Here is a 27,020-nt window from a genome sequence, read left to right as displayed (position 1 = left end):
GGGGTGAGAACTCCAAGAGGTCTAACATGGTGACGTCATGCCTACTGGCATGTAAATACGGAGAAAATACAAGGCAGGTCAATTCACCAAGGTGGATTTTGTGTTTACCAAGTTGCAGAGTGCAAGACAAAGCCTTGTCGTCCTGGATTTTATTGGTTGCCTACAGCTTTAACTTCCTTCAGTGACCAAGCAGTACAGCTTACTGGAAAATCTCTTTTTGATTCACAAAAAGTACAATCACAAGAGTTATAAGGGCCCTCGTGAGAATTTTTGCTCCCAATTTTGCAGATTTTAATTGCTTGGCAGCAACAATTATGCAGAAGGTGTCTTTTTATATATATTTTTTGAGAAAAAAATGGCAAATCTAAAATCCCGAATGAGCATGAGATTCACAAATGCTAAATTCATGACAACAAGTATAAACTTGAGCTCTCGATGCATTATTAAGCTCTAGCAAGATGGTCCACTGTTTCATATACTGTGCAATTTTAAGTTTCTGGGGCACGAAGACTGCTGGTCCACTGGTTCATGCAGATACTACAGTGCAATTCAACCACATATTGCTTTGACGGGGTCAATTAAATTGCAGAACCAAAGGAAAGCAGCTCGTTGTTGGTGTGAAGAAAGCGTGAAAACCCTCATCATTGTTTGTACGATAAACATTGCATGGCTCTAATGCAAGGAGAGATCAACTTGTTTATGGATGACATGCGTTACAGTGCAGGGCTTATTTGGTGAGTAGTGAGCTAGCTTGAGATAGATTTTTTCGTCTGTTTATTATGAAGCGAAAAAGAACGGCAGTGATTAGTAGCAACAAGATGAGTTGCGGTGCAACCGTGTGAGAAGGAAATTGGAGCTCTGAAGAACACATAACAAGCACCACAGGGAGTAGTCCATTCTTAGTTAATAAACATTAAGAGGGAGGGACCCTCTGCATATGAAAGATTTTTAGCTACCCTTTAACTTTCTCTAAAGATGACTCTGAATGGTCACAATCACTCGAACCAGGAACAACAACATCATGCAACCCATTGTCTACCTTGTCGCGTCCTGGCCCATTGATTTTCAGAGAGGTGGAAAGAGGTTTGGTTCCTCCACCTTTGTTTCTTCTCAATTTGTGTCAAAAAGATGAGAGAGAGTCCGATTGCTGGGTGAAAGGGACGGGCATTAAAGCCTTGTATACTGAGATTATGTAATTGGTGAGGAGGGAAATGTGGCTCCATATATGCATACTCAAGTCCTTGTCCTTCATAGATTTTTAAGGAAATTGATAGCAGCTGAGCAGAGCAAACTGGGAAGCCTAGAAGATAGAAAGATCATCTGCTAGATCATTTACGCAGCAAATACAGCTTTATGTAGGTCTGAATCAATTACCACTATCATTTGTAAGCGCTCACTGCATGTCTTCATCACATTGCCAATTTCATATAACCAAAGATTCTAATGGCTTGCAGGTCTGCATCAAACACCAGTTACAGAACCTGGGAGATTATCCATTAGCTACTTTCAGTTCTTGTTCGACATTCTTGCCGCGTGCAAGTTACAAGGAGAAAAAAAAAACTGATCCCATTACAAAATTGCAGAACCACAGGCTGAGGTGCACCACAAGACCTCATCGAGTTCTTACTATCATCACCGGAATCTATTTTCTTCATTGCAATCTACTATACTAACTACTAAGTACAAGCACAGGAAATAAAACTATAACTCAAAACAAAGATTCAAATTTATTCACAAGAGTTACATACACCTAAGAGAAAGAAACATTTCCTTCCTGTTTTTTTTTTACAATTTGTGAAGACTCAAGAGTTTAAAACCTATAACAAAAACCCAGCAGAATACAAAAGGAAAACCCATATATCTAAATGACCAAACTGAAAGACTACAGCAAGTTACTGGTTCCAGTGGATCTGTCAATGCATGATCGCAATAAAAAAATAATAATAACAAGCTACAACTAATTAACCCTTCCAGCGGTTCATTATCTGATCAAGCAGCAGCCCAACAATACCATTCAATGGCGTATAATTCACACCAAACCATTGTTCCACACCAGAGAAAAATTACCAGGTGGAAACTTGTACCAAATTCAAGTCCAGCCCCATCGATTATCGCCATGACGAAACTGTGAGTAGTGGCACCCCATTCCAGGCTAAAGTTAAGAACCCAGGTTGAGAATCATCAAGAGAATACAAAGTACTGTAATTGTAATTCCATAAAAGTATTTTAGCCTGACTCATTGCATAATGGCTAAGCGAAACCGATTCGAAACCCGAGCTTTCCATTAAAACCCTCCATTGCTCCTTATCCTCCATCCTCTCCCTTCTAATTCCAGACTCCTCTGGCCCTACAACACCAGAAATTCTACGACCCAACAACAATCTCTCAACCTGAAGCCTCTCTTGTGAGTCTCTACTCATGTTAGGATCAAGAGACTCAAAAACAGCAGTGTAGTATCTCAAAGCGTTCTTAAACCGGGTCAAGTACCCGACCCGGTTCAAGCTAACTTCATATTCACCAAGAGTAACAATTCTCGGGTTCAACGATTTAGCCATCTTTAAAGCGGTTTCCACGGCTCCTGGAGTCTCACCCAACAAATTATACAGCTGAAGCATGAAATTGACAGCCAAAACCTCATCCGGCTCAACCCGAAAACAAGATTCATTTAACTCCTGAATTGGAGTCAGAATAGGCTCAAACTCAAAATTCAAATCAAGAAGCTTTGCAAAATCAAGAAGCCTATTACCAGTAGCTAAAAGAGAAGCAGCTGGGTTCTTACCAAGAACTGGAGCAGGTATACCTGAGATTCGGATTCTAACAGGTTTTCCAGCTGAACGTGTAGCTAAAGCTTGTAAAAGAGCAGCCCATTGAATTCCTTGAACTATACCGAAATCAACTATGTGAATCTTGCTTGCTTTCTCGGTCGCTTCAAGAATTGCTTGATTTGCTGTTAAATGAGCAAACTTTGAATAAGGACAGGCATCATTCAAAGCTTTGTAAGACAAAGTGAACTCTTCACTTGTTGTCTGATGAAAGTTTTTCAAGTCATCAAGCTCTCCTAGAGCAACTCTTCTGAATAATCCTTCAACGAAGTAGAAACCAACGCGCTCACCTGGATCACCGTTCTCACTCACCGATTCCTTGAACTTAATCAATGATTTCACAGCTTGATCAGCTTTGGACTCGACAAGTTGAGCACACTCAACAAGTGCTTTCAAAACCGGCGACGAAGATAACTCTACTATTGCTTTAGACCCAACGACGACTTCGTTTTTTACTGTTGGCGGAGGCTGTTGTGGAGGCGATGTTTTGGGCTTGATTTCTTGAGGAGGAGATGGGTCAGCCCAGAGCGAGCTAGAGATAACCCGGTTAAGATCGGACGGTGGAGAGCAGCCGACAGTGAGTCGACTGGGGCTGGTGTTAAACGGATCAGACGGGTAAATGCCGAAATCAGCATTGTTTTGCCACGCGTCACAGCCAGAAGGAAGATTAGAACTATCCGTCGAATCTCCACCGTTCATTAAACTATCCATCCACTCATCAGAGTCAAACTCACCGCCAGCTCCAGTAAAATCAGGAAAGCGAAACCCACTCGAGTGGTGGTGCTCCATATTCGAGAAACTAAACCCGGGTGGGTCACCTGTATCTGGTCCACTCTGAAACGGGTCAGAGAAGGCAGCCGGGCCCGAGAGCCCATAACCCAAGTTTGGGTTAGCAGACATTGTAGTACTCGGCCAAGGATTTAAAGAAAAAGGGTTTAGGCCAAGAAATTGTTGCTGGGGGTGGTGGCTTTGTTGTTGCTGTTGTTCTTGTTGTTGTTTTTGCTTAATAACTTGTTGGGCTATTGCCATTAGATTTCCACTATCTGCACACATATATGCCATTCTCCGGCTAACCTTCTCGCCGGGAAATTAACTACAAGTTGCATGGAAAGAAAACAACGTTAGTAAACAAAGAGTGACAGATTCTTGAAATGGTGGATTTATATCGTAAGAGAAAAAAAACAGTTAAAGAAAAGGATAAAGAGAGAGCGGCACGTACTTGAGACTGGAGGTCAGTGGAGGAAGAGCTGGAATAGGTGATGGCAGAGATGGAGAGAGTGGGGAGGGGAGGGGAGGGATGACAGTGAGAAAGAGAGTGGGGAATTTTAAGTGTGAGCTCAATGTGGACAAAGGATGATTAAAGTCCCATACAGACGAAGAGTGGGGCCCCTTATTCGATTGAAGAAAAGATTAGTTTATGGTTTTAAAAGGATTTTGCTTTTTAAGGCCACTGCTAATGTCAGACCTCTAGTTCACAGTATTTTTTTTTTCAAAAATAATTTGTAGTATATTTTTACTGCTGTGGTTGCTTTTAATTTTTAAAATATTAAGATGATTTTTTTATGAGGTGATGTTACAAATAAATTTTTTTAAAAATTATTTTTTTAATATATTTTTAAATAAAAAATATTATACACCATATTATTAAATGCACATTTAATATAATAATTTTTTAAATAAAAACCATTTTACTTTAATATCATTTTAAAATTTAGCTAGACTTAATTTTTGTGTTAAAATTAAAGGCAAACCCTAAAATATTGCTTTTGATGAATATTTTTATTTAAAAATATTTTATTTTATTTTTCTTAGAAATGAATGAAAAATACAAAATTATAATTATCTCGAAACAATAATATCTTAATTTAATTCATAGGAGATATTATTTGATATTTCATACTCCTACTTCATGATTCCTATGTTTATATAGGAGGATAATCTAGGACACATGAATACCTATAAGAGGGCATCTCAACTTTCTGTGATCACAACGAGCAATTTTAGAAAGAAAGAAAAAATTAAAATATTTTTTAAACAAACTCAAATTGTTTTCTTTCATGGGATGAACAAGTTCAGATTTACATGTAAGCATATATACATTGAAATAGACATTAAAGATTTTATTGTATTGATTAATTAATATCATATTTCAACCATCTTCGCCAAGTAAGTTAGGTATTTTTTAAAAGTGTGGTAGTGATTATTTTTTAAAGTATTTTTTATTTAAAAATATATTAAAATAATATATTTTTTATTTTTAAAAAATAATTTTTAACACCAGCATATCAAAACAATAAAAAAATACAAAAAAATAATTTAAAGCAATAAGTATTAAATAAAAAATGTTTTTAAAATGCAAAAACAAATGGATTCTTAGTCTTGGATTTTACTACCTGCTTTTAGAATTTTTTTACATGTAAGATAGAAAACAATTTCATTTTCAAAATAATTTATTTTTTAAATTACTTATATTACATTTTTAAGCTATTCATAATTACTCATGAAATTAAACGGGCTTTAAATTTATGATGGCTTTAAATTATTTGATTAAAGAGTGTGCCGAATTAGTACTTTTATAATTAAAGCGAGTGTGGATAGTGCAAGTCATTTTGTATCGAAATAGAACATGAGTTGATCATATTGGATAATCAAGGATTAATTTTATTGAAATTTAAGGATATAAATCATCGATTGGAATTTTAATCCTATTGATGTACATAAATATTGAAACCTTGTTTCTGAATGGGCAAAATAAGGATTATATTTTATTTTATCTTTTTATTTTGTATCGAACTTGTTTGATTTTGCACGAGAAATGTTGTTTTTTTTTAATATTTATTTTTAAATTGTTTTGAATGATTGATATTAAAAATTAAAAAAAACAATTTTAACTACGATGCAAAACACGTGGAAGCACTTTTCCTATTTTCACCTTAATCTTTTCTCTCTTTTTCACCCCGCTCTATTCCGGTACCTTGACTGGGATCCACATCCTACTTGACACGTCAATTGTTATAGCCGCGTAGGGGTCGCCGTCTGAATGACGTCATCTCCTGTGACCTTCTCGGGGCATGGAAAGTTTGAGTCTTCACCGTCCATTTTGGAGATCCTGCGTCCTCAATTACCAAAATGGAACGGCGCCACTTACGGTGGCTGAAAACGAGTACCTTGGCAAGATGAAGCCATCGTCTGCATCTTTATGCTGACACGTATGCACTTTGCTTGTGTTCTTCTTCTTCCGGCGATGATCTATGTTTTATTATTGAGTTAATTATAATTTAGTCCCTTTATTTTATTCAGAGTAATTATTACCTCCTATAGTATTATATATAATTAAATCTTTTTTAATTAATATTGATCATCCTCAATTTAGTGTTTTTTAGTTCTTCTTCCATTACCTTTTTTTCATCTTAGCTTTTTTAATAAAAAACAAAACAAAATAAAAACTCAAAACTAATGGAATACACACACAGTTGTTGAAAATAATAAGCTTAATTAATTAGCTTTATTCATCTACAAAGATCAAAATTGTAGTTAATGTTTTCGGGGCATAACATTCTTCTCAAAAAAATATTCTCTCTCAAAATCAAAATTTGGAAATAACAGTAAAATGATTTAATGAATATAACATAATTCAAGAATAAATTCATTAATAGATAAAATGGTTGTAGTTCTGAAGGGTTAGCAGCAAAGGTATATTCAGGTTTTGATTCATATTCGTACATCCATCACATATGTTGGTTATATATATATATATATATATATATATATATATATATATATATATATATATATATATATATATATATATATATATATATATATATATATATATATATTCAAAACAAACCCAAACCTTGATCTAAGTTAGTGTAAGGGTGGTTTAGAATTGCATTCCTAACTGTGTTTATAATTATTTTTTGTTTAAAATTAATTTTATATTTTTAGATCGTTTTAATATGCTAGTGTTAAAAATAATTTTAAAAAAATATTATTTTAATATATTTTCGAGCAAAAATCACTTTGAAAAACAATCGCTACTATTCTCTCAAACACCCTCTAAATTAGCACAACAAATAAAATTTTACATTTCTCATCCTGTAGGCTTATTCCATGTTTGGGATTGTGGTATCGGTTGCGGTTTAAAGTGATTTTCGTTTAGAAATACTTCAAAATAATATTTTTTTTATTTTTAACAAATCATTTTTAATATCAGCACATCAAAATAATCTGAAAACATAAAAAAAATTAAAATTTTTAAGAATATGATTTGCACCAGCACCAGGTTCCAAACGGGCACTAATACATTTAAAACTACATAACATGGAAACTCACAAATCCATCCTTCAATTTTTAACACCTCTTGTGTAAATGGTTCCAAATTCGTAACAACTGAATCATTACAACCTCGAGGCCGAATTGCCTACTATATTCGTGTGTGTGTGTTTTGAGTGCTCTTTTAAAGGGATATGATAGAAAAAGAGAATAGAAAGATGGAAAAAACTGATATAAGGTGAAGAAAGAGGACTCTATTGATAAAAGTTGGAAGGATTTGCCGCTTAATGGACGGACCCACACGGACCAATACTAATTAGGATAAAGAAGGACAAAATAAGGGTCCACCCAAAGAGAGTAAAATCAATGTTGGACCGGTGGAAAAGCAACGGCGGAGGATATTTTTGACGAGGTTTTTCCAAAAAAATAAAAAAATAAAAAAATCAGGGACACAGCGACAGCAACCTTGGAATGTATCTGTGGTATTCACGTCGAGAAAAGTTCTTTGCAATTTACTGTGAAATGATCGTCTTTATTTTATATTTTTCATACAAGTATGCAACTTTTGAAATGTGTGATAACACGTTTTGAGTTATCTCAACGTTATCCAATTATCCATAGCATAGTAATTGTTATTTTATAAAATATTTTTATTTAAAAATATATTAAAATAATATTTTTAGATATTTTTAAAATTATTTTTTATATTAGTATATTAAAATGATTAAAAACATATAAAAACATTAAATTTTTTTTAAAATAATTTTTTGTAAAGTATAATTTCAACAATGTTACCAAACATGGCTGAAAGGAAGCATATGGTAAAAACTAATATTCATGCTAATGAGTTGGATTGGTTTGTTTCTGTTGTCAGCAACCGTGAAGGAAAATCAACCATCATTAAATTTTTATTTTTAAGATTAATTTATTGATATTAAGATTGATGTTTTTTATAATCAAAATGTGATCGGCTAAATTTTTTATATATTTTTTAATGACTTTCTTTATAATAAATAAATTTAAATAAATCAACCATCGTTTTATTTTTATTTTTAAATAAATAAATTTAAATTATCATCAAAATTAATTTATAATGCATTGATCTATCGAACTCAACCAGTGAAAAAGCTACCTTCCGGATTATAGATCAATGACAGCCCCAAAAATTGAAAAGCCTTAGGTTAAATCTTAAGCTTGAGAAATTTAATTTAAGTTTTATTTCATGGAAAATATTTATTCTGCAATTCCAGAATTTTTGTAGATTACCTCTATGGTTTTTGTTTGTTTGATGTTTTATTTTGAACCTGTTAAAAAACCATCTCAACCCAATAACTTAAATTATTAGGTGAGATTTCAGGATATAATTTATATTATTTTCTAACACATTTTTTAAAATGAAAGTCTTTTAGACTTGAAACTTGCACAAATTCATTTTACCTTGTGCTTAATTTTTATCAAATAAATAGAGATGATGAGATTCGAACTCGTGACCATTTGATCATCAAGGCTCTAATACCATGTCAAAGAATTAATTTAACCCAATAGCTTAAACTATTAAATGAGATTCAAAGATATGATTTATATTATTCTCTAATAGAACCTAATATTTTCATATCGACTCTCCATTCCAAATGTTATAGTTAACTCCTTAAATCAATCAATTTAATTGAAACCGGGTTAGAATTCAATCAAAATCAACAAGGAAATAATTGAAATAAATAATTTAGTTTTTGTTTCAGAAGCTAATAAATTTTTATTTTTTAAAGTCATTTAAATTATTAATTTAATTTTTTTTATGATTTATTGATTCAACCAATAACCTGCATGGCAGAACTAATAACTACATGACTCTTAATCTTGACGGAGTTGGATCTTGCACTTTGATGGTTAGATTCATAGTTCGGCACACTCTACCAGAAATTTGTATTTTATTGACTTAATATTATGTCAGTATTTAAACACTGATTTCGCTGGCATTACTTTTATTGATGGAGTTAAGAACAATTATTATAACTAACAGATTAAAAAAAATATAAATTTTTATTTTCAATAAATTTATTGTTTAAGGGTGAAATTAAAAAAAAACTTAATCCATAAAGCTAATAAAAAAATTTTTTAAAAAAAAATTACAAAGCTCAATTTCCAAGTAATCTAGTATTGAATGATAATTTTAAAAAAATAAAAATAAAGATGGAGTTGTTAGAGGATAAAATTAAAAAAAATCAATTAAAAAAAATAAAATAAATTAACCAAGTTAACCGGGATCAACATAACAAATTACAACCCGGTTCATGAGATTGAAATAACACCATATAAATTAAATCAAAAAATTACAAAGCTAAATTTTTAAAAAATATTCAATTAAAAAGATGTCACCAAAAAATGAATGAATCAACCCAGATCAACTTGTCAAACTCGCGATCCAGATTATGAGATTAGGATAGCCCTGTAAAAAGTAAAAAAATAAATTATAAAACTTAATTTCTAGCCAACCTATGTTAAATGATGAAATTGAGATAAAATCAATTAGAAAAGACAGCAAAAACAAATGACTTTGGTCAATCTGGATTAAACTATTAAACTCGCAAGTTGCGTCAAAAGACTGAGATAACTTCATAAAAATAAAATAAAAAAAATTACGACGCTCCATTTCCAACACATCTAATATTGATGGTTGAAATCAGAAATAAAAAAAAAAACCAAATCTATGAGACCAAGATAGTTCCACATAAAGCAAATTGAAAAAAAATATGAAGTTCAATTCTCAAACAACCTAATATTGAATGATGAAATTTAAAAAAATAAAAAAACAATATTGAGTTGTTGGAGGGTGAAATTGAAAAAAAAGTGTATTTAATTAAAAATGAATAAAAAAGATTAAACCGAGTCAACTCAGAAAATTAAAAAGTACTAAGAAAACGAACATAGTCAACTTAAGTCAACCTGTCAAATTCGCCATTCAAGTCATGAGATTGAGATAATTCCGTATAAAGCAAATAAAAAAAAGGTTATGAAACTTAATTTTCAATGAACCCAATATTAAAAGGTGAAAAGAATAAATCAATTAGAAAAGGTGGTGTAAAAAAACCAACATTAATCAACATGTTAAACATGTGATTTAAGTAATGAGACCAAGATAAATTTATAAAAAGAAAATAAAAAAATTTATAAAACTCTATTTCTAAAGGATTTAATGTTGAAGGTTAAGATCGAGGAAAAAAAACTAAATTTATAAAATTGACATATAACCCAATAAAAAAAGTTATAAAACATAATTCATAAAACAATATATTAAAGGATAGTAATAAAATAAAAGGTGATTAAAGAGTGCAATTATGCTAATGAATATTATTTTATTTATATATATATGGCTACAATGATTTAGCCATATCTTTTGTGTCACCCCTCCCTCCCATTTATCACAGAAGCCTTCTTCGACTCAATCGTGTTGGAGGTTGACTAATGAGCTCAGTTGGATTATTCAAAGCATTCAAGAACTCAGTACTGTCTGGGTGTAGAAAAATCTACTTCTAAGATCCCAGACAAGATTTCATGTCATGCTCCATCGTTGTTAGTTGTCTGATTAGACAAGAAATTGTTCTCTCGCACCCTTTTAGTATACGAAGGCCCACTTCCAACTTATCTGCAATTTGATTTTCTAATTATCATATGTCCTTCGTATACCTACATTTACAGTTTTTCCATCTTGGCTGAAAGGACTCCTAGGTTTTCGATTGAAGATGGATTGAAATTATATTTGTTTATATTTTGTTTTTGTTTTTATACCAAAATCAATAAATATTTTAAAAAATCAATTTGATGTTTTCTAGATAAAATATAGTTTGAAAAATAATTTAAACTGCATTATCGAGCGGAATCTAAGTGTTCAGAACAATCATTTAACCTAAATTAAAATTAATATAACTAAAGTTAAATAGCATAAAAGCTTATAACAAAAGTAAAGTATTTAAATCTAAAATTAAATTATGAAAATTTTCTAGCATGTACGCTAATAAATACAAACTAAATTATTACACTTAAACTAAGGTAATAAACTAAACCAATGTATAAGATTATAAGGCAGTTGTTTATTGGAGATATTTGAATGAAAAAAATGCAGATGTTGTTTTGTCGGGACTAGAAATTTTGTTCTTGGAACTAAAATGCTTGTCACTTGGTATAAATAATTTTATTATAAATAATCTTCCACGATTTCAAAAATTATACTTTTAAAGGATGCATTTGTTTTAAAAGTCTATAAACTAAAGAAATAACATAACTCAAAATCTCCCTGTGAAATACTAGAACTTAAGCTCTAAATTAAAAAGAAAAAAAAAAGCAAAACAAGAGATAAAAAAAGCTTGAAAACTATAGAGAAGAAGGTTAGAGAGATATTACAAGATGTGTAAAACATCTCTCATTTAACTCCTTTTTACCCACAATTTATTTTAATCATATTAATATTTTATGTTAAAAAATTTTTATTGGATAATATTTTTTTAATAAGGTGTTAGCCTTAAAAATAAATAGAGTTCACTTTTAATTTAACATTAAATATACTAATTAACCATATTTTAAAACAAATTTCTGACACAAATTCATTCGGAAAAAAGTGTTAATAACCATCCCCAACTTAAATGGTATCAATACTCACTTGAAGAGATTTTTAGTTCCAACTCTCTTATGCAACCAAAAAATAAAATAATTAGTCTCTAACGTAAAGTTTTAAATACATAATAATCTTGATGTTTTTGTTTTTTAGCTGTGTTTTTCCTTTTATTTCAGCTTGTCATAATAATCCTTGTAATTACCATAGTTATTAAATCTAATTTGACCTAACAGGTTAATATAATAACCTGTTAACTTGAAAATTGATTTAGGTTTTATTTAAAACTTTTTATTTAATGATTATAATTATAATTTTGATCTAAAATTATGTTGTTTGAGTTTTTTATCCAAAACAACATTATTTTTTATAAAAAAAAAAACTTGTACGATATTGTTTTAAAGTTAACGTTGGGCGAGCATGCTCTGGTAAGTATGGTACTTACAATTCTTGATCACTTTCAACCCTCCATCCAAGTCCGTTAGCGATGGAGAAATGAATTGTCAAATAAGTTCCACGTGGATAGTCCAGATTTATTAAAAACGTTATAAAGAAGAAAAAACAATTTCATGGAATAAAAGGTAAGAAATCTTTTTTAAATTAGAAAAACAAGAGGAAGAGAATTAGGTATGTAATCGAATATGAAGAAACTTTCCTCTTGTTTTTAAGTTTTTAGAGTGATTACAAGTGTTTCCAATCTAATCATCTATTTCTCCATTAGCATGAATTTGAATGAATGGTCAAATGCATTCAAGAATTGCAATCATGAGAAGTAACTGAATTGATCAAGTCTTGAGTTTACTCTCTAATGATCACAAGTTCGAGTTCTTTCAGGGCCATTAGAAGCTTAAATGATCATTAACTTTAGGATTTATAGGATTAGTCGAGGTGCGTGTAAACTGACTCGGACACCTACATTGATAAAAAAAAATTGCATGTACAAGGACTGTGGTGACCAAACCGAAACCAAACAGGCCAATATAACTAAAAACCTAAACCACAAGGAAAAATCATGTAATTAATAATAAAATTCAATATTTACTTTTCAATTACAATGTATATTATATAAAATGTTATTTGCAAAATGGTCTGAATATTAAATACTTTCACAACCATAGATTTTAAAAATCTTTACTTATAAACACAGAACAAATAAATAAATAAATTATAACTTTTTTTTTTTTTTTTATTATAGATAACAACATATGCCAAAACATTATATATCTACCACCTTAGTCTTATAATGCAATAACCTTTTGAAAATAGTATGAATATAAAAAAAATATTCTTCATCTATAATATTTTTTTTATGGTGCTTTAATTCTAATTAAAGAATATTTTAGAACGAGGGTTTTCTTTGTAAAATTATGAAATGCAATTAAAAAATAAAGAAATGGGACTAATGTTTTTTTTTTATATAACAGTTATTTTTTAAAATGTATCTAAATAATATTATTTATTTTCTATACATTTTTTTTTTAAAATAGGAGCGGTATCCTCGTTACCCCCACAGAACTAAGTCTTATCTTCACATTTATTTAGTGCATTAAAAAAACGAAAAAGAAGTGTTTTTGAAAGAAATTTGATAGATAATAACTCGCTAAAGATGAGTGGAATGCTTCTAAAGCGGGATCCCTTGGACAGTGTGTGTTTGTCATAGGAATTTACATCATAATCATTGATGAAATAGACTCTTACAGCCAAAATATTAAACATACCTCGTTGTAAGAGAAGGTGAAAGATTGTGAGTCAGGAGAGCAGGTGGTCAATTCAGTCGTGGCTAGGTTTTTTTTTTATAAAAAAACTTCACAAATGACTTTATTACTGTTCTAAATTAAACAAAATACCAAGGGAGCTTAGTGATTCAATGTGCTTTCTAAGTGGAAATACTGTGGATTTGTTCCCTTTTTTTTTTAAATTTATCCTTCTAGGTTTAGTTAATTCAAGGTTAGGATTAATGGTTTTTCCGGTTAACTTTGAAATGGTTTACCGTGATGTTTTAAAAAAATTTCAACATTAACTTGATGCTTGAATTTTTTAAAAATTAAGGTGTAATTTTTTTGATTAAACATAATTAAAACCAAGAGTACTGGATTTAACACTTGAATAAATTTTCAGGCTATTTTTTTTTTAATGTAGTTGATGCTTGTTTTTAATATCTTTAGTCCTTAGAGTTTTTTTTTTTCATTTTTTAATTTCTTTTTTTATGAGGATTTTAGATCCTGATTGAGAACTTTTTCAGTTAAATTTTTTTTTAGTCTCTTTTCTTGAGAGAGAGAGAGAGAGTTGTTAAAAAATAATGAAAGAGAAAAAGAGACTGGTTGGTTTGATTTCTTTTACAAAACTGATCAAATTTGGTATTAAAGTATTCCTCTTGACAAGAGAAGTGATATCGAGATGTTTTTCAAGTCCTATATTGCCTTAAAAAGTTGATCAAAGTTGAAGGAAGATTTTTGTTTGCAGTTTGATTTTGTATTTTTAAATCATTTTTGATTTTTTTTGGGTGGGAGATTAGTTTTTTGGGCTAATAAGGGTATTTTTAAGTGAAATGAATTGAAAACTAGGCTTCTAGTTAAAAAAACATCACTATCTTGATTTTCTAGCCATTTCTATGGTGATCAGATTCTAGACTTACAAATAACACATTGTCTGCTCAATCTGAAAAAAAATAAATGTCTAGGCGAGGAGGTCTAGGCTGGCAAGCCCACATACATAGCCTTTTTTAGAAGGCCTAAGTATACTAGGTTGTGTAGGCTAACGTATCTTGCTTGTTTTTTTAAATTTAATTTCTTAATAATTAAGTAATTTAAAACATATACATATTGAATTTTTTTATTTCTTTTTTTTTCAACAACTCATCACAATAATTTCTTTTATATATTTTGTTCGGTTGCTTTACCACGATTTCATATTTTTGTTATCATATAATTAAATAAAAAAATATTTTTTTTAAAAATCAACTTATTAAACCAATTCATGTCCATATCCCATGTCGATGATTTAGAAGGTTGGCGATCTAATATGTTGCCGCCTTATAATTTTGTTTTTTTAAAAATAGCTTGTCTTGATGTTTTTTAATCAAATCACATTTTTTATCAATCTTTTGTATTTTTTTTAGATTTGTGAAGTTAACAAAGTCACATTAAATTGAGTCTTTCATGGTTTGATTTGAAAAAATAGCTTGGTAATGATTCAAGTTGGAAAATTTCAAGAATGACCAACAAAGCCGAGTTTAATAACACTTACGAAGAGTTCCTCGTAACAACGCACAAAGATTATATTATTTTTATGTTTGCTAAACTCGAGGAATTTTTTAGAATTCATACTTACTTTAGAAATAATAATTATGATTTTTTTTATTGCCGAAAAACAAGCTAAAAGTGCATAGATTTTTATTTTTTTAATAGCACATGAGATAGATAGGGCAAGCCACCTATCTACCGCCAACTACCAACACTAGTTGTATGACTATTTAACCATCGATTATAAATTGTATGGTACTATAAAAAAAGAAGCTAATTACTAACATCAACATCGGGTCTTGTTTTGTGAAAAATAAGACACCGTAGCCCTACAATAACCATAAAAGGTGGCGAAATTAAGCACCAATAAGTAGACATTACTATCCCTCCATGAAAATGCACAACAAAAGCAGCCCCAACATCTGAAAGGTCCATAGCGTGCTTCAGCTTCTTTCCCAAGGGAGTTGTACGGATTTGGGTCCTCTACGATCGTTAGCTTTGGAGGTGGGGTTTGCCGGCCGAGAGAGCTTCTTGGAAAGATAGGGTTAGGCAATTATTGAGCATCATAGTTCGGATTATTAGGCGCTGCCTAATTACAGAGAACGTCAACTATAAATCTCCTTGGATGAGATAGTTTTTTTATATATAATATTAAATTTAATGATTTTCATTCTAATTAATAAAAATTAAGCTAAAACCCGAATACAGCTTGCTTTTCTCAATCACAGCCGTCCTCGTCCTGGTCCTGTGAAGGTTGCATAACTGAGAAAGGGTTGTTGGATAGTAATGGTGCATGACAACATAAAGGCTTTGGTGAATCTCCATAAGTCAGAAGCATCCAGCAGCGCTGAGAAAGATAAAACAAAGGAAGAAGAAGCGAAGCTCGGGACATTCAATGAGATATTGAGACGGTTGCTAAAAAGATAGCCGGAGAGTCGATAGATTCGGGTCCTGCTTCTTTTTTAAGCCTGCCTTTGCTTCCATAATCCCGGGTTTTTTTCTGATAAATCCGACGTTGGATTTCATCAAATTATTGAATTAATATGGTTATTTGACTAATACACCCGTCCTAATTACAACTTGTTGTATTATATATATATATATAATTATGGTTAGTTAGAGGTGAATAATACACGAATACTCGCTCTTTCCCTCGAGCAGTAACTTAAAAAATGAAAATGCGGCTGAAAACGAAAGGAAGACTATTCAAAACCTATAAAGCATTATCTAATTCCTAGGCACTTTCATGGGATGATATTTTAGTGTTTTTATATATAAAATTTAATAATAAGTTATATGAATCAATTATTGACATCTTCTTGTTCACTTGCTAGGATCGGTTTCCTGAGCTTTCTCAATTCAGATTTGGTATTTTGCATGATGGCTCGGCCTTATTTTTATATTATATCATAATGTGGAAGATTATGCGTTACAAACTTGTTTTTTTATTCGCACGCTGATCAAGCTCTATCAAAGTTCACCGCCTACAGAAAGTCTCCATCAAAGTTCAAATGGTTAACAGCTTACCACCCACTCGGTTGTTTATTGCTGATGACAACCTTCGAACAAAAGCGATGCCCCGTTGAATTTTTGAAGTTAATGGCTGTGTTTCGAGCAAACAAGAAACCCAGTGAATTCAAGGGGACCAGCAATTCACTGTAAACCATTTCCTCGTTTTAGTCTATCTTTACTGGGTTGTTGCCATGGAGTATTTATTGACTTTTAGCTGCTTCTACTACTGTAAAGACAACGGCCAAAAATTGTAAATAGCATGTATTACACAATTTCTTCATCATTTTGTTTAATCACACTAGTAATTTGAGAGAGACTCCTCTCATTTCTCATTTTAGAGGAGGCATATAATTGTAAAGGTTTTTTTTTTAATCTCTAGCCTTGTGGAGTTGGATTTGCCTTCTTATTTTTTATTACCCAACCCTTGCAGAACTGGAAATCCTCTCTAGGATAGTGGGTGCATGCATCTCCATTACAGACAGCAACAACAACAACGTGAGGTGATCATTTTTAAATAATTCTTTGCAGATGATGACAAACGGCTGTTTTCCAGTCAAACTTGTAATGAAGCCATGTTTTGATCCAAAGACTGCTCCGGTGGCTTTAAGTGTCCTCCCCCTGGGGCTGCCGGGGAAAGGCGTATGATATTTTGTAGTGGGTGGCACTGTTTCTTTGACAAATCAAATGAGCTCCTCACTACAACAATTTCTTTACCTTTCCTTCAAAATTCCAATCTTTCGAAGCTAAAAGCACTGTCCACCAGTCATCACCGCAATAATCATGATCGTTAAACAGGATAATGATGACTTAAATGTAGACCACCCAGTAGTTTTATAAACGATTGGGCTTCCCTCGTCCCTCTACAGTGATGTTCATGTAACTAATCATGATAAACCACAAACAAAAAGAATTGCTATGATAGTTTTCAACTTGGGCGATACAATTTCTTTCTACAATACCGTCTGGATTCAAGCTCTTGTTTAGTTCTGTTGCTTTCCCTCGAGAGAAAAGTACAAGTAAAAGCAGCTCAACTCCCTCAATTAGCTCCAATTCTTTCAAAACCAGCCCCCAGAGATCTTTACTGACCATTCTTATAGTTTAGCTTCAAGCATCTCCACCGTACAATACCATCGTCATGAACCTAAGAAACTCATAACCCCTCCTTGAATCAGTCAGGGGAAAAATCAGAGACGAGTTAGCCATGCCAAAGAATTGAGCCCCAGGGTTGAAATTCAGATCAACCAACAATCTGTTTCCAAGGAAGAAGATTAGGGAGGGATGAGCTGAATCCTCCATTGGGTTGGGTCGTAGGTGCATGTGGAACTGAAGAAGGAACAGATGGATTCTACATTCCTGCTATCCTTCCTAACATGCAATTTGCAGGCCTTCTCCGTTATTAGCCAACCTTTTTTTATATTTCAAAAATATTTTTTAAAATATTTATTTATTTATTTTTGTTTTAAGTTAATATTTTTTTTAGTAATTTCAAAACATTTTGATGAACTAATATTAAAAATAATTTTTAAAAAATAAAAAATATTATTTTAATATATTTTCAAATAAAAAATACTTAAAAAAAAAACTGCATTCTAGAACCAATCATATGCAGCAATTGGGATAAAAAATGGGAATGGGTAGACACCTAACACAAGCAACAAATTATTATCATATTGACAGTTTAAGAAGCATGTTTGTGATCAGTACACGTCACATGAGACCAGCGGCTGTATTAACAAATGCAGCAACCAGGATGTTGAAAATCGAAGAATTTCAGACAAAATTCCAAGCAACTCGTTGCTTACCAGACTAACAATCAATCAGGGCTCACTTACTGCTAAAAATACAAATCCAACTCTGGTTCGATTAAGCTGTGCGGATTATTCCCATCTTGAATTTGATGGATGCAGCATTGCTGTATAAAACAAATGTACCTATAACCATTTATTGCATCCGCAGGCTTATTTTTATCATGAGGGTTATTGCGTCTTAGCGAACCATCTCCACTCGCCATCCCTGTTCTTTAAAGAGCAGATAGAATCAATAAACACGAGCCTTTGGCGGGAATGACTCAATCTCATCATCTAACGTGTTCATGTGAACTGGCCTGTAATCCAGTCGGACCTTCTCATTCTCCCAATATCTGCAAATCAAACAAGCACCACTATGCTATCATAATTGAATAATGAGCGGCTGACTTGGATAGAATCACAATCCACCCATAGAATAGCAGCCAGACATACTTTTCAAGCTTACATCCTACAGTAGATTGAAAAGTAACATGGCACTCTATTGAAATACTGCTGTGAGCATAAATCTCATGATACAACTCCTGTCACCTCTATAGGTGCTAGTTCCTTTTGCTTTACGTACCAAAGGAATTTTGAGAACAAAGCTCGCACCAGTAGAGTTACAATGATAGTATCTGATCATTGATCACATATAAACAACACTTTTGGCAGATATTTTTTTATTAGCACTCCATTTCAACATTCAATTTCTGCTATGATAACAGGAAACCTACATCATAGATTCATTTAAATATCAACTTTTCTGCTGGCAGGCACAAGATAAGACTTACCCCAGAGTATGCTTCATCCAGTTCTCATCATCTCTTTTCTGCAAAATCAAGCAACTTACTTTTATTGCATTAAAAGGAAGCAAAAAAGAAACAATTAACAGAAGAGAGAACCGGACTAACAGTGAAATCTTCACGGGCATGTGCTCCCCTGCTCTCTTTCCGGGCTTCAGCAGAGTGCATAGTTACACAGGCATTTATCAAAAGGTTTTCCAACTCCACAGTCTCAATTAAGTCAGAGTTCCTGTTAAAAGATAAGAGAATTGAAGTTCGAACAACCAAGAAAATGCAATAATTTGATCATCAACAGTGTTAATTGTAACATACCATATTAAACTCCGATCTTTCACTTTCACATCATGAAAGCTTTCCCATGCCTTATCAATCAAGCGACAACCTGCATAAGTACCAGAATAGGAATAATAAGATAAATATGATCAAAATAAAAATTGCCTAAAGATTATGGCAGTTAATCAAATTGAAGTCAATTAAAAATTTAAAATAGTAGAAAATGAAACTAAAAATCAAGTACTGTGGGATTGGGATTGAGTCTAAGCCTTTCCCTACATGTTTATGTAATAAATAGCTCAATTTTACTATTTATGCAAAAAGGAAAGGATAAAAAAAAAGGAGCAAGGAAAAGCAGGAAAAAATTGGGACACACAACATCCATTAAATGCAGTTATAGGATGGTAAGCTAGACCATAATCAGAGGATGTCTTCAATAGACCATAATGGTGGTCATATAATTTTCCAGAAAGAGGAAATAGTGATGTTCTCCTTACTATATCACACGGCATCACACTAAACATGACCTTATGAGTTTTAGATTTATAGCAAGCAAAACAGTAGTATATTGGAGTACCCTCTTCCAATGTTTCTTGTGTGCGGAAAACAGCAGCATTGTTCTGCATTGTCCTCTGCATATTTAACCGAATTTGTGAAGTTGAAAGTGATCCATTTGAATTTCTTAGTTTATCCAGCCATGCAATAGTCCTCTCTCCAGCATCCTTTTCCAAAGGTTTCTGTTTCTCACCTGCAAAATAGGAATTTGAGATGTCAAATCCTCAAGCCTTTCTGTTTCTTTTTATAGGATACTAAATCTTCACATTCATCTCATTGCTAATTCATCTACAATAATCGAACATTCAACTTGCCTGGTCTATGGATTTCGGCTACTCTATTTGCACAAGCTCGGCCAAAAACAACAATGTCAAGAAGAGAATTTGCACCAAGCCGGTTGGCACCATGAACTGAAGCACAGGCTGCCTCTCCAGCAGCCATTAATCCAGGAACAACTGCATCTGGATCGTCACCTTTAATGGTAACTACCTGAAGAAAATATCAGCCCAGAGTTAAAAAGCTGGATACTAAAAATTACATAACAAGCAAGAGCGTGATGGAATTGAAAAACAACTGCATTCTCTGATTTCAATAAGAAATTGTAGCTTTGCTCATTTAATGTGTTCCATAAAAACATAACAATGGCGCCCGATATTTAGCCATAAAACACCTATTTTTTAAATATCACCTCAATTGATTATTTAGCCTGTTGTTGGTTTATGTTTTTCTAGCATCTTACTAGTGACAGCAACAGAACCCAAAACATGCAATTATCTAACTCACACCTCTCCATGGTAATTTGTGGGAATCCCACCCATATTATAATGCACGGTCGGTAGGACAGGGATGGGTTCCTTTGTAACATCCACACCAGCAAAAATGGCAGCAGTTTCAGAGATACCAGGAAGCCTCTCCTTGAGCACATCTGGGGGCAAGTGATTCAAGTGCAGATATATATGGTCCTTCATAGGTCCTATCAAAACAGTGTGAAAATCGTTCTATATGTTAAATTGAGTATCCATATTGGGAATAGAGCAGGTGCTAACTTTCAATCCTTATATTATAACATAACATGGCAACCTATGAGAGCTTAGCTTCTCACTCAACCCTAAGGGTAGATATCCATTGAGGCACAAAAATTGACACAACTTTTGCATGTTTCACCACAAACATGCAACTGCAAACATGAATTAGAAAAGAACAAAAATAGAAACATCACTACTTAAACATATACACCAATCAAGCGAAAAGTATACTGTTCTAGACCAGAACCACTGTTCAAGTCAATTCTTCAGACATAAAAGAATAATAATAAACATACATATAAAATCTGCTAAATGAAAATGAAATTAGAAACATGTAATTCTAATAATCAATCATACCTACACCACGACCCTCCCGAATTTCCATGGTCATGGATCTTGAAACGACATCTCTTGAAGCAAGATCCTTGGCTGTAGGTGCATACCTTTCCATAAATCGCTCACCTTCACTGTTCCTAAGAATACCACCTTCACCGCGAGATCCTGCATGTTGCAGATAAAATTAAGAAACAGGCATTGTTTAGTTTGAAACAAACCAGAACCAAAATCAGGTTATTGGAGAAAGTAATCTTGCTATATTCATAACATGTGGAAAAAAAAAACAATATGCAACATATTTTCCATGCGTGCTGAAGAAAGTAGCAACCTTCTGTTATAAGGCACCCCGCTCCATATATGCCTGTAGGATGAAACTGAACAAACTCCAAATCCTGCAGAAGAATAAATGGAGAAGAAAATGAATATCTGATATAAATTTTTTTGTATTTACTCAATTCAGGTATGGGAATCACAGCTAACCTCAAGTGGAACCCCGGCCCGGGCAACCATTGCATTGCCATCTCCAGTGCATGTATGGGCTGAGGTTGCTGAAAAGTATGCTCTACCATATCCCTGAAGAAGCACACAAGGATACAGGTATACTGCAGTAAGAAATCCTTTTCAATTACTTGAAAGCAGCAAATATTGTCTACATTATAGTACCCCTGTAGCCAGAATTGTTGAAGCAGCATGGAAGCGATGCAATGTCCCATCTTCCATATTCAGTGCAATCACTCCTTGGCAGCTACCTGTATATCAAACTCAATAAGCAATCAACTTACAGCATGAGTAACCTCCAAGTATAAAAACAAGAATATACACTGTTTTATCTACTAAAGGGCCCATAAGGGAAGAAGATGAAGAAGGCAAGAATTCAATACAAGTAATAAACAAATGCAATGTAATAAAAAGGGCAACACTTGCATGCAACATCTTGAATGTGACTAAATTCACAATACAACTTATGAGAAGGCAACAATACCAAATTATCCTATGAAAGTTATGAGAGAACCATCAACTAGCCTTGTGACAAATCCAATAAGCTAAATGCCCAATATCCCTAGAAACCCATGGCTAAAAGATGTTTCAACCAATTTTTGCAACCATAAATGAGTGATTTTAGTCCACATACATGGTGTTTGGTTGATGGAGGAAGACAAGGTTAACAGGTAGTACTGAATATATATATATCAAATCCCACACCCCCACCATTGTTGATATTTTCTATGATTTGGAGAGGTTTAAAGGCTATCATAAATCCTCCAATCTCCTCCCCTCTTTGGAAATAAACCCCAAAACTAGCTCAGAGGGTTCAATCTCTCCCCCTTCCCTTTTTGACCCTCCGAGAAATAGTCTAGAATATAGGGAAATTTGATCCCTTAGGACCATCTTGTTGTGTGCTGTTTTATACCCACCAAGCACAGAAATGTGAATAAAATTGCAAAAGACATGCATAAACATACCATCATTATTCATTAATAGATCCAAAGCAAAATATTCCACAAAAAATTGTGTATTGTGTCTCATAGCTTGGCCATAGAGAGTATGCAAAAGAGCATGCCCAGTTCTGTCAGCAGCACATGCGCAACGATATGCCTGCCCACCTAGAAGAATAACCAAACATAAGAAGGCCATTAACATAAAGCACATGACTCCTCAATTTAGGTTCCAAACTCTAAGCTGGTCTCATATCACCTTTCCCAAAATCTAAACTTTGACCCCCAAATGCACGCTGATAAATTTTCCCATCTTCTGTTCGAGAAAAAGGTAATCCGTAGTTCTCAAGTTCAATGACTGCTTTTGGTGCCTCCCTACACATGTATTGGATGGCATCCTGATCACCTGTGCAAATATCATAAAAAGTTGATGTTCAAAACAAAAATTTAATCTTGAGCATCACAAAATATAGATCATGCAATGTCCCCTAGCAGAAGCAGCAATACCTCTCAAAATGAAAAGGGGTACACTTCAGCTAGTATGTGGGATACCCATGCAATGCCACCAATTTATATTCGACTTTGTAAGAAGATAAGTAAAAAAAGCAGAACAGCCTCACCAATGTAGGAAAATTATTTGCTTCATAGTAAAATTTCAACCTCCCAGATTCAAAATAATGCATGCGCTACAAACAAACGGTTCCTAATCCAATCAAGTAAGTTACCTAACCAGTCACTTCCCTTGACAGTGTCATACATGTGCCATCTCCAATCATCCTCGGTCATATTTCCCAGAGCAGCATTAATGCCACCCTACAGAGTTTAACACTAAATAGCATATTAGAAAGATATCCATCCAAAGAACAGCTGCCTTCACATAGAAGCATCCCACTTGGTGCAAACAATGTTTATACCAACAGTAACTAAACCCAATCCAACAGCTAAAATACAATCATAAATTCAAAACAACAAAAAAAGTGGTTCCATGCCCTTATGATCCTGAATTAAGAATCATATAAAGCACAAAAGATAGCACATGCCCTTACATTCCCCATCCCCCATTCACCCGTACTGCTCCCATGATATCACCAACGGTTAAAAATATGAACCTTTTATCAATAGCAAAACTACCCCATGTGGTTTAGAAGCCCTCACATATCTCAGTAAACATTGTATTCTTCCAATAACGAGAGAATTTATGAAACCAAAAAAGTTGATCCTGCCATCTATCCACACTAACATTATGCATGAATCATAAATTATCAGCTAGAACATAACTCAACCAAAAAATCTCCAATCACCAATATCTATATTCTACCACCAATCAAGCTGACAGCTTACCTGAGCCGCAACAGTGTGCGATCGAGTGGGAAAAAGCTTGGTAATGCAAGCTGTATTGAATCCATGCTCTGAAAGTCCAATAGCAGCTCTCAAGCCTGCACCGCCTGCTCCTACTACAACCGCATCATAAGTATGATCCACAACCGTGTATGAGGATCTCCCCCCAGTCTACCAAACAATCCATCACGAACTTCATATAATCAGATAATAAAAAATTGAACCTAACTTATCAGGAAAATCAAAATCACAAATGCAGGAGGACAAGCCAAATAAACAATAAACAAATTATAATTATCAAGTGCGTTGCTAATTTTGATTTCCCAACAAACTACCAAACCAACTAGTTTTTGTAAAAGAAAATAAATAAATCTTTAAAATTCGAATTCCTAAGAATTTACAGAAAAAAACCTCGATGGTAGAATCTACACGCACACACACATAAAAAAAGTAACCCTAATCTAATGCGATCGCATGGTATAAAAAAAAAACCTATTAAAGAAGCTGGAAAATCATAATCAAGGAATACGTGAGCTATCAAAAAAACCCAAGGATTCAGATTGAAGATGAAACGTGAAGTGAAAAGAAGAAGAGACGTACAGAATCGGCAGAGAAAAATCTGGTACTGTGAAATCTGAAAGAGTCATTAGATAATATCTTCGTCGAGGAAGAAGAAGAAGAAGGAAGGCGAAGGCCACGAGCCACGCAGCGCCACATCTCTATTTCCTGCTTGCTAATAATGTTAATAATAATAATAATAATAATGGATAGGATTGAAGAGTGTGAAGTCTAGTAAAAGCTTGCTATAAATATATTCTCTGTCTACCTATCTGAGGGAGAGGGACCGAAAAAAAGGGAGGCAAAGAGAAAAAAAAAAAAGCATCTGGGTTAGCTAGCTACCCAGTGTCGTGTACTGACTGCTCATGCTGTGAGGATTTACAGAAATGCCACTCAACTCCGGTTGCATTCGATAATTCGGTAAATTTAAAAGATGAAGAGAATTACTGATCATTCTTTCTTTATTCCTAAAAACACGCGACGATATTTTGTCATGTCAGGGTTCTAGAAATATCATGATTTTTAAAAATTAAAAATTAATATTTTAAATATTTTTAGATTATTTTAATATAATACTGTGAGGTGACTCAATATAAACTAAATTTCTGCGTCGACTAAAAGAATACTTTACATTGATCAAATTTTCTGAGCTGATCACTAGGCACCAAGCTCAGAAAAATGCTAACATACAATGCAGAACAGAGACCCTCGGCCTCAACGAAAAACTTCCGCCGTTTGAAAATTAAGTCTGTATTGGATCAGGTCACAAATAGGCAAGGCAAGCAATGAAGGCCGAACCACCTAAAAGTGAAATTGGGCCTTCTGGACCTTTTCTCATCTGCTGATGGGCCTAGTGTCCTTTTCTCTTTTCTCTCTCTCTCTTCAAGAAAGAAGTAATTAGAATTTAGAAGCCACAACAACCATAGGATTTTAAGATGATAGATCAGAAGGCCATTTTTGAAGCACAAGGCTTATTCTTAAGGGGTAGATATTGTCTAATCGACACTCACTCCTGTGCAGGAGATGCCACACTGACTGCTCTAGCTGATAGGATGAAGGAGGAAAGAACGATTATGGTAGAAAAGACTCTCGAGAGCTCGGCTATAGAGAAATTCTTCGACTAGGGAAAGAGCGAAATGGTCTCTCGATCCTCGGAGAAAAGAAAGATTAGGATGCCGCCCTTCTCTCATGACTTCGAAATCGAGCCAAGGCCCACCTCTAAAGTGCCGGAGACTCAGTCCCTGACGAAACTAAACTTGAGCAATTTCTGTTCGTTCGGTATATCATTGATCCCTTTGGAAAGGTTAAAGTTGAATCATGCCCAATCAAAGAATAGCCCTTCGTGACTCTCCCTCTGACCCTGGAATTCATTGAAGTGGACAATTCCTAATAAGCGCTATTGCTCGAGCTATAGCTTCTTATCCTGTATGCGGTAGAATCTGCTGCTTGAGCTTAGGTAGTCTTTCGTGTAATTGCGTGATTCTCGTTAAAAAATAAATTATAAAATTTAATTATTAATAAATTTTAAATGATAAAATTAAAAAAAATCAATTAAAAAATAACTAAGAGTTAACCCGCTAAACCCGTGACCTGAGTCATAAGACGAGGATAAAATCATAAAAATAAATAAAAATAAATCATAAAATCTAATTTTCAACCAACTTAATGTTGAATGATTAAATTAAAGAGGAAATGTCAATTAGAAAAAAAGAAAAAAAACTTGAGTCAATCGAGTTAACTTGTCATACTTATGGTCCGAGTTATGAGACTAGGATAATTATATAAAAAGAAAGATAAAAAAATTATAAAGTTTAATTTCTATTAATTTAATGTTGAAATATAAAATTGAAATTAAAAAATTGATTAAAAGGACTAGAAAAAACAACTCGAGTCATAAGATGTTAACTTGCTAAATAATTGACCTGAGTCATGAGACATAAAAAAACTTTATAAAAAGCAAATTAAGATAAATCATGAAACCTGTTTCTTAATCAACATAGTGTTGAAAAAAAAAAGTTTATTAGAAAAAAAAAACAACTTGAGTCAACCAAGTTAACTTATCAAACTCGCAGTTTAGGTCATCAAATTAGGATAGCCTTATAAAAAATAAATTTTAACAAATAATGAAGCCCAATTCCTTATAAACTTAATGTTTTAGGATGAAATTAAGATTAAAAAAAAATAGAAAGAAAAAAACCAAAGAGAGAGAAAAAAACTATTCTAGTGAATACTGTTTTGTGAGGAGAGGGTACAATAAAATCCCTTCATCTTCTAGTTATTTGTTAACCTGCTAAACTTGTGATTCAAGTCATGAAATGAAAATAACCTCATAGAAAACAAACTAAAATAAATTATAAAACTCAATTTCTGATAAATCCAATATTGAAGGATAAAAATAAAAAATAAATCAATTAAAAAAAAAAACTCGATTCAACCGAGTTGACTTGTCTAA

General features: G+C 33.0%; 2 protein-coding genes across 2 annotated transcripts; both read right to left on the bottom strand.

Moving 5' to 3' along the window:
- Positions 1-1,704: 1,704 nt before the first annotated feature.
- LOC133695128 (SCARECROW-LIKE protein 7) lies at positions 1,705-4,187 on the bottom strand. Its single transcript, XM_062116955.1, has 2 exons — positions 4,042-4,187; positions 1,705-3,915 (listed from the first exon to the last, which is right to left on the bottom strand). The coding sequence occupies exon 2, from the start codon at positions 3,882-3,884 to the stop codon at positions 2,109-2,111; it is 1,776 nt and encodes a 591-aa protein (XP_061972939.1). The 5' UTR covers positions 3,885-3,915; positions 4,042-4,187; the 3' UTR covers positions 1,705-2,108.
- Positions 4,188-18,107: 13,920 nt separating this feature from the next.
- On the bottom strand, positions 18,108-24,898 carry LOC133695004 (succinate dehydrogenase [ubiquinone] flavoprotein subunit 1, mitochondrial-like). Its single transcript, XM_062116733.1, has 16 exons — positions 24,611-24,898; positions 24,014-24,181; positions 23,398-23,485; positions 22,932-23,078; positions 22,700-22,840; positions 21,900-21,985; positions 21,717-21,809; positions 21,565-21,628; positions 21,258-21,401; positions 20,661-20,848; positions 20,190-20,364; positions 19,898-20,068; positions 19,360-19,429; positions 19,156-19,276; positions 19,036-19,073; positions 18,108-18,597 (listed from the first exon to the last, which is right to left on the bottom strand). Exons 1-16 carry the CDS (start codon positions 24,725-24,727, stop codon positions 18,495-18,497), a joined length of 1,914 nt encoding a protein of 637 aa, XP_061972717.1. The 5' UTR covers positions 24,728-24,898; the 3' UTR covers positions 18,108-18,494.
- Positions 24,899-27,020: the final 2,122 nt, after the last annotated feature.

Source organism: Populus nigra, chromosome 5, assembly GCF_951802175.1.
Source record: "Populus nigra chromosome 5, ddPopNigr1.1, whole genome shotgun sequence".
NCBI lineage: Eukaryota > Viridiplantae > Streptophyta > Magnoliopsida > Malpighiales > Salicaceae > Populus > Populus nigra.
Note: the sequence above shows the minus strand (reverse complement) of the source record. Positions and strands in the feature narration are given on the sequence as shown.

Coding starts and splice junctions, on each gene's coding strand:
- LOC133695128 (XM_062116955.1), bottom strand. CDS start 3,884: ATGGCATATATGTGTGCAGATAGTGGAAATCTAATGGCAATAGCCCAA.
- LOC133695004 (XM_062116733.1), bottom strand. CDS start 24,727: ATGTGGCGCTGCGTGGCTCGTGGCCTTCGCCTTCCTTCTTCTTCTTCT. Junction 20,365..20,660: donor CCACAAATTACCATGGAGAG/GTGTGAGTTAGA, acceptor TATTTTCTTCAG/GTAGTTACCATTAAAGGTGA. Junction 19,277..19,359: donor AAAGATCGGAGTTTAATATG/GTATGTTACAAT, acceptor ATCTTTTAACAG/GAACTCTGACTTAATTGAGA.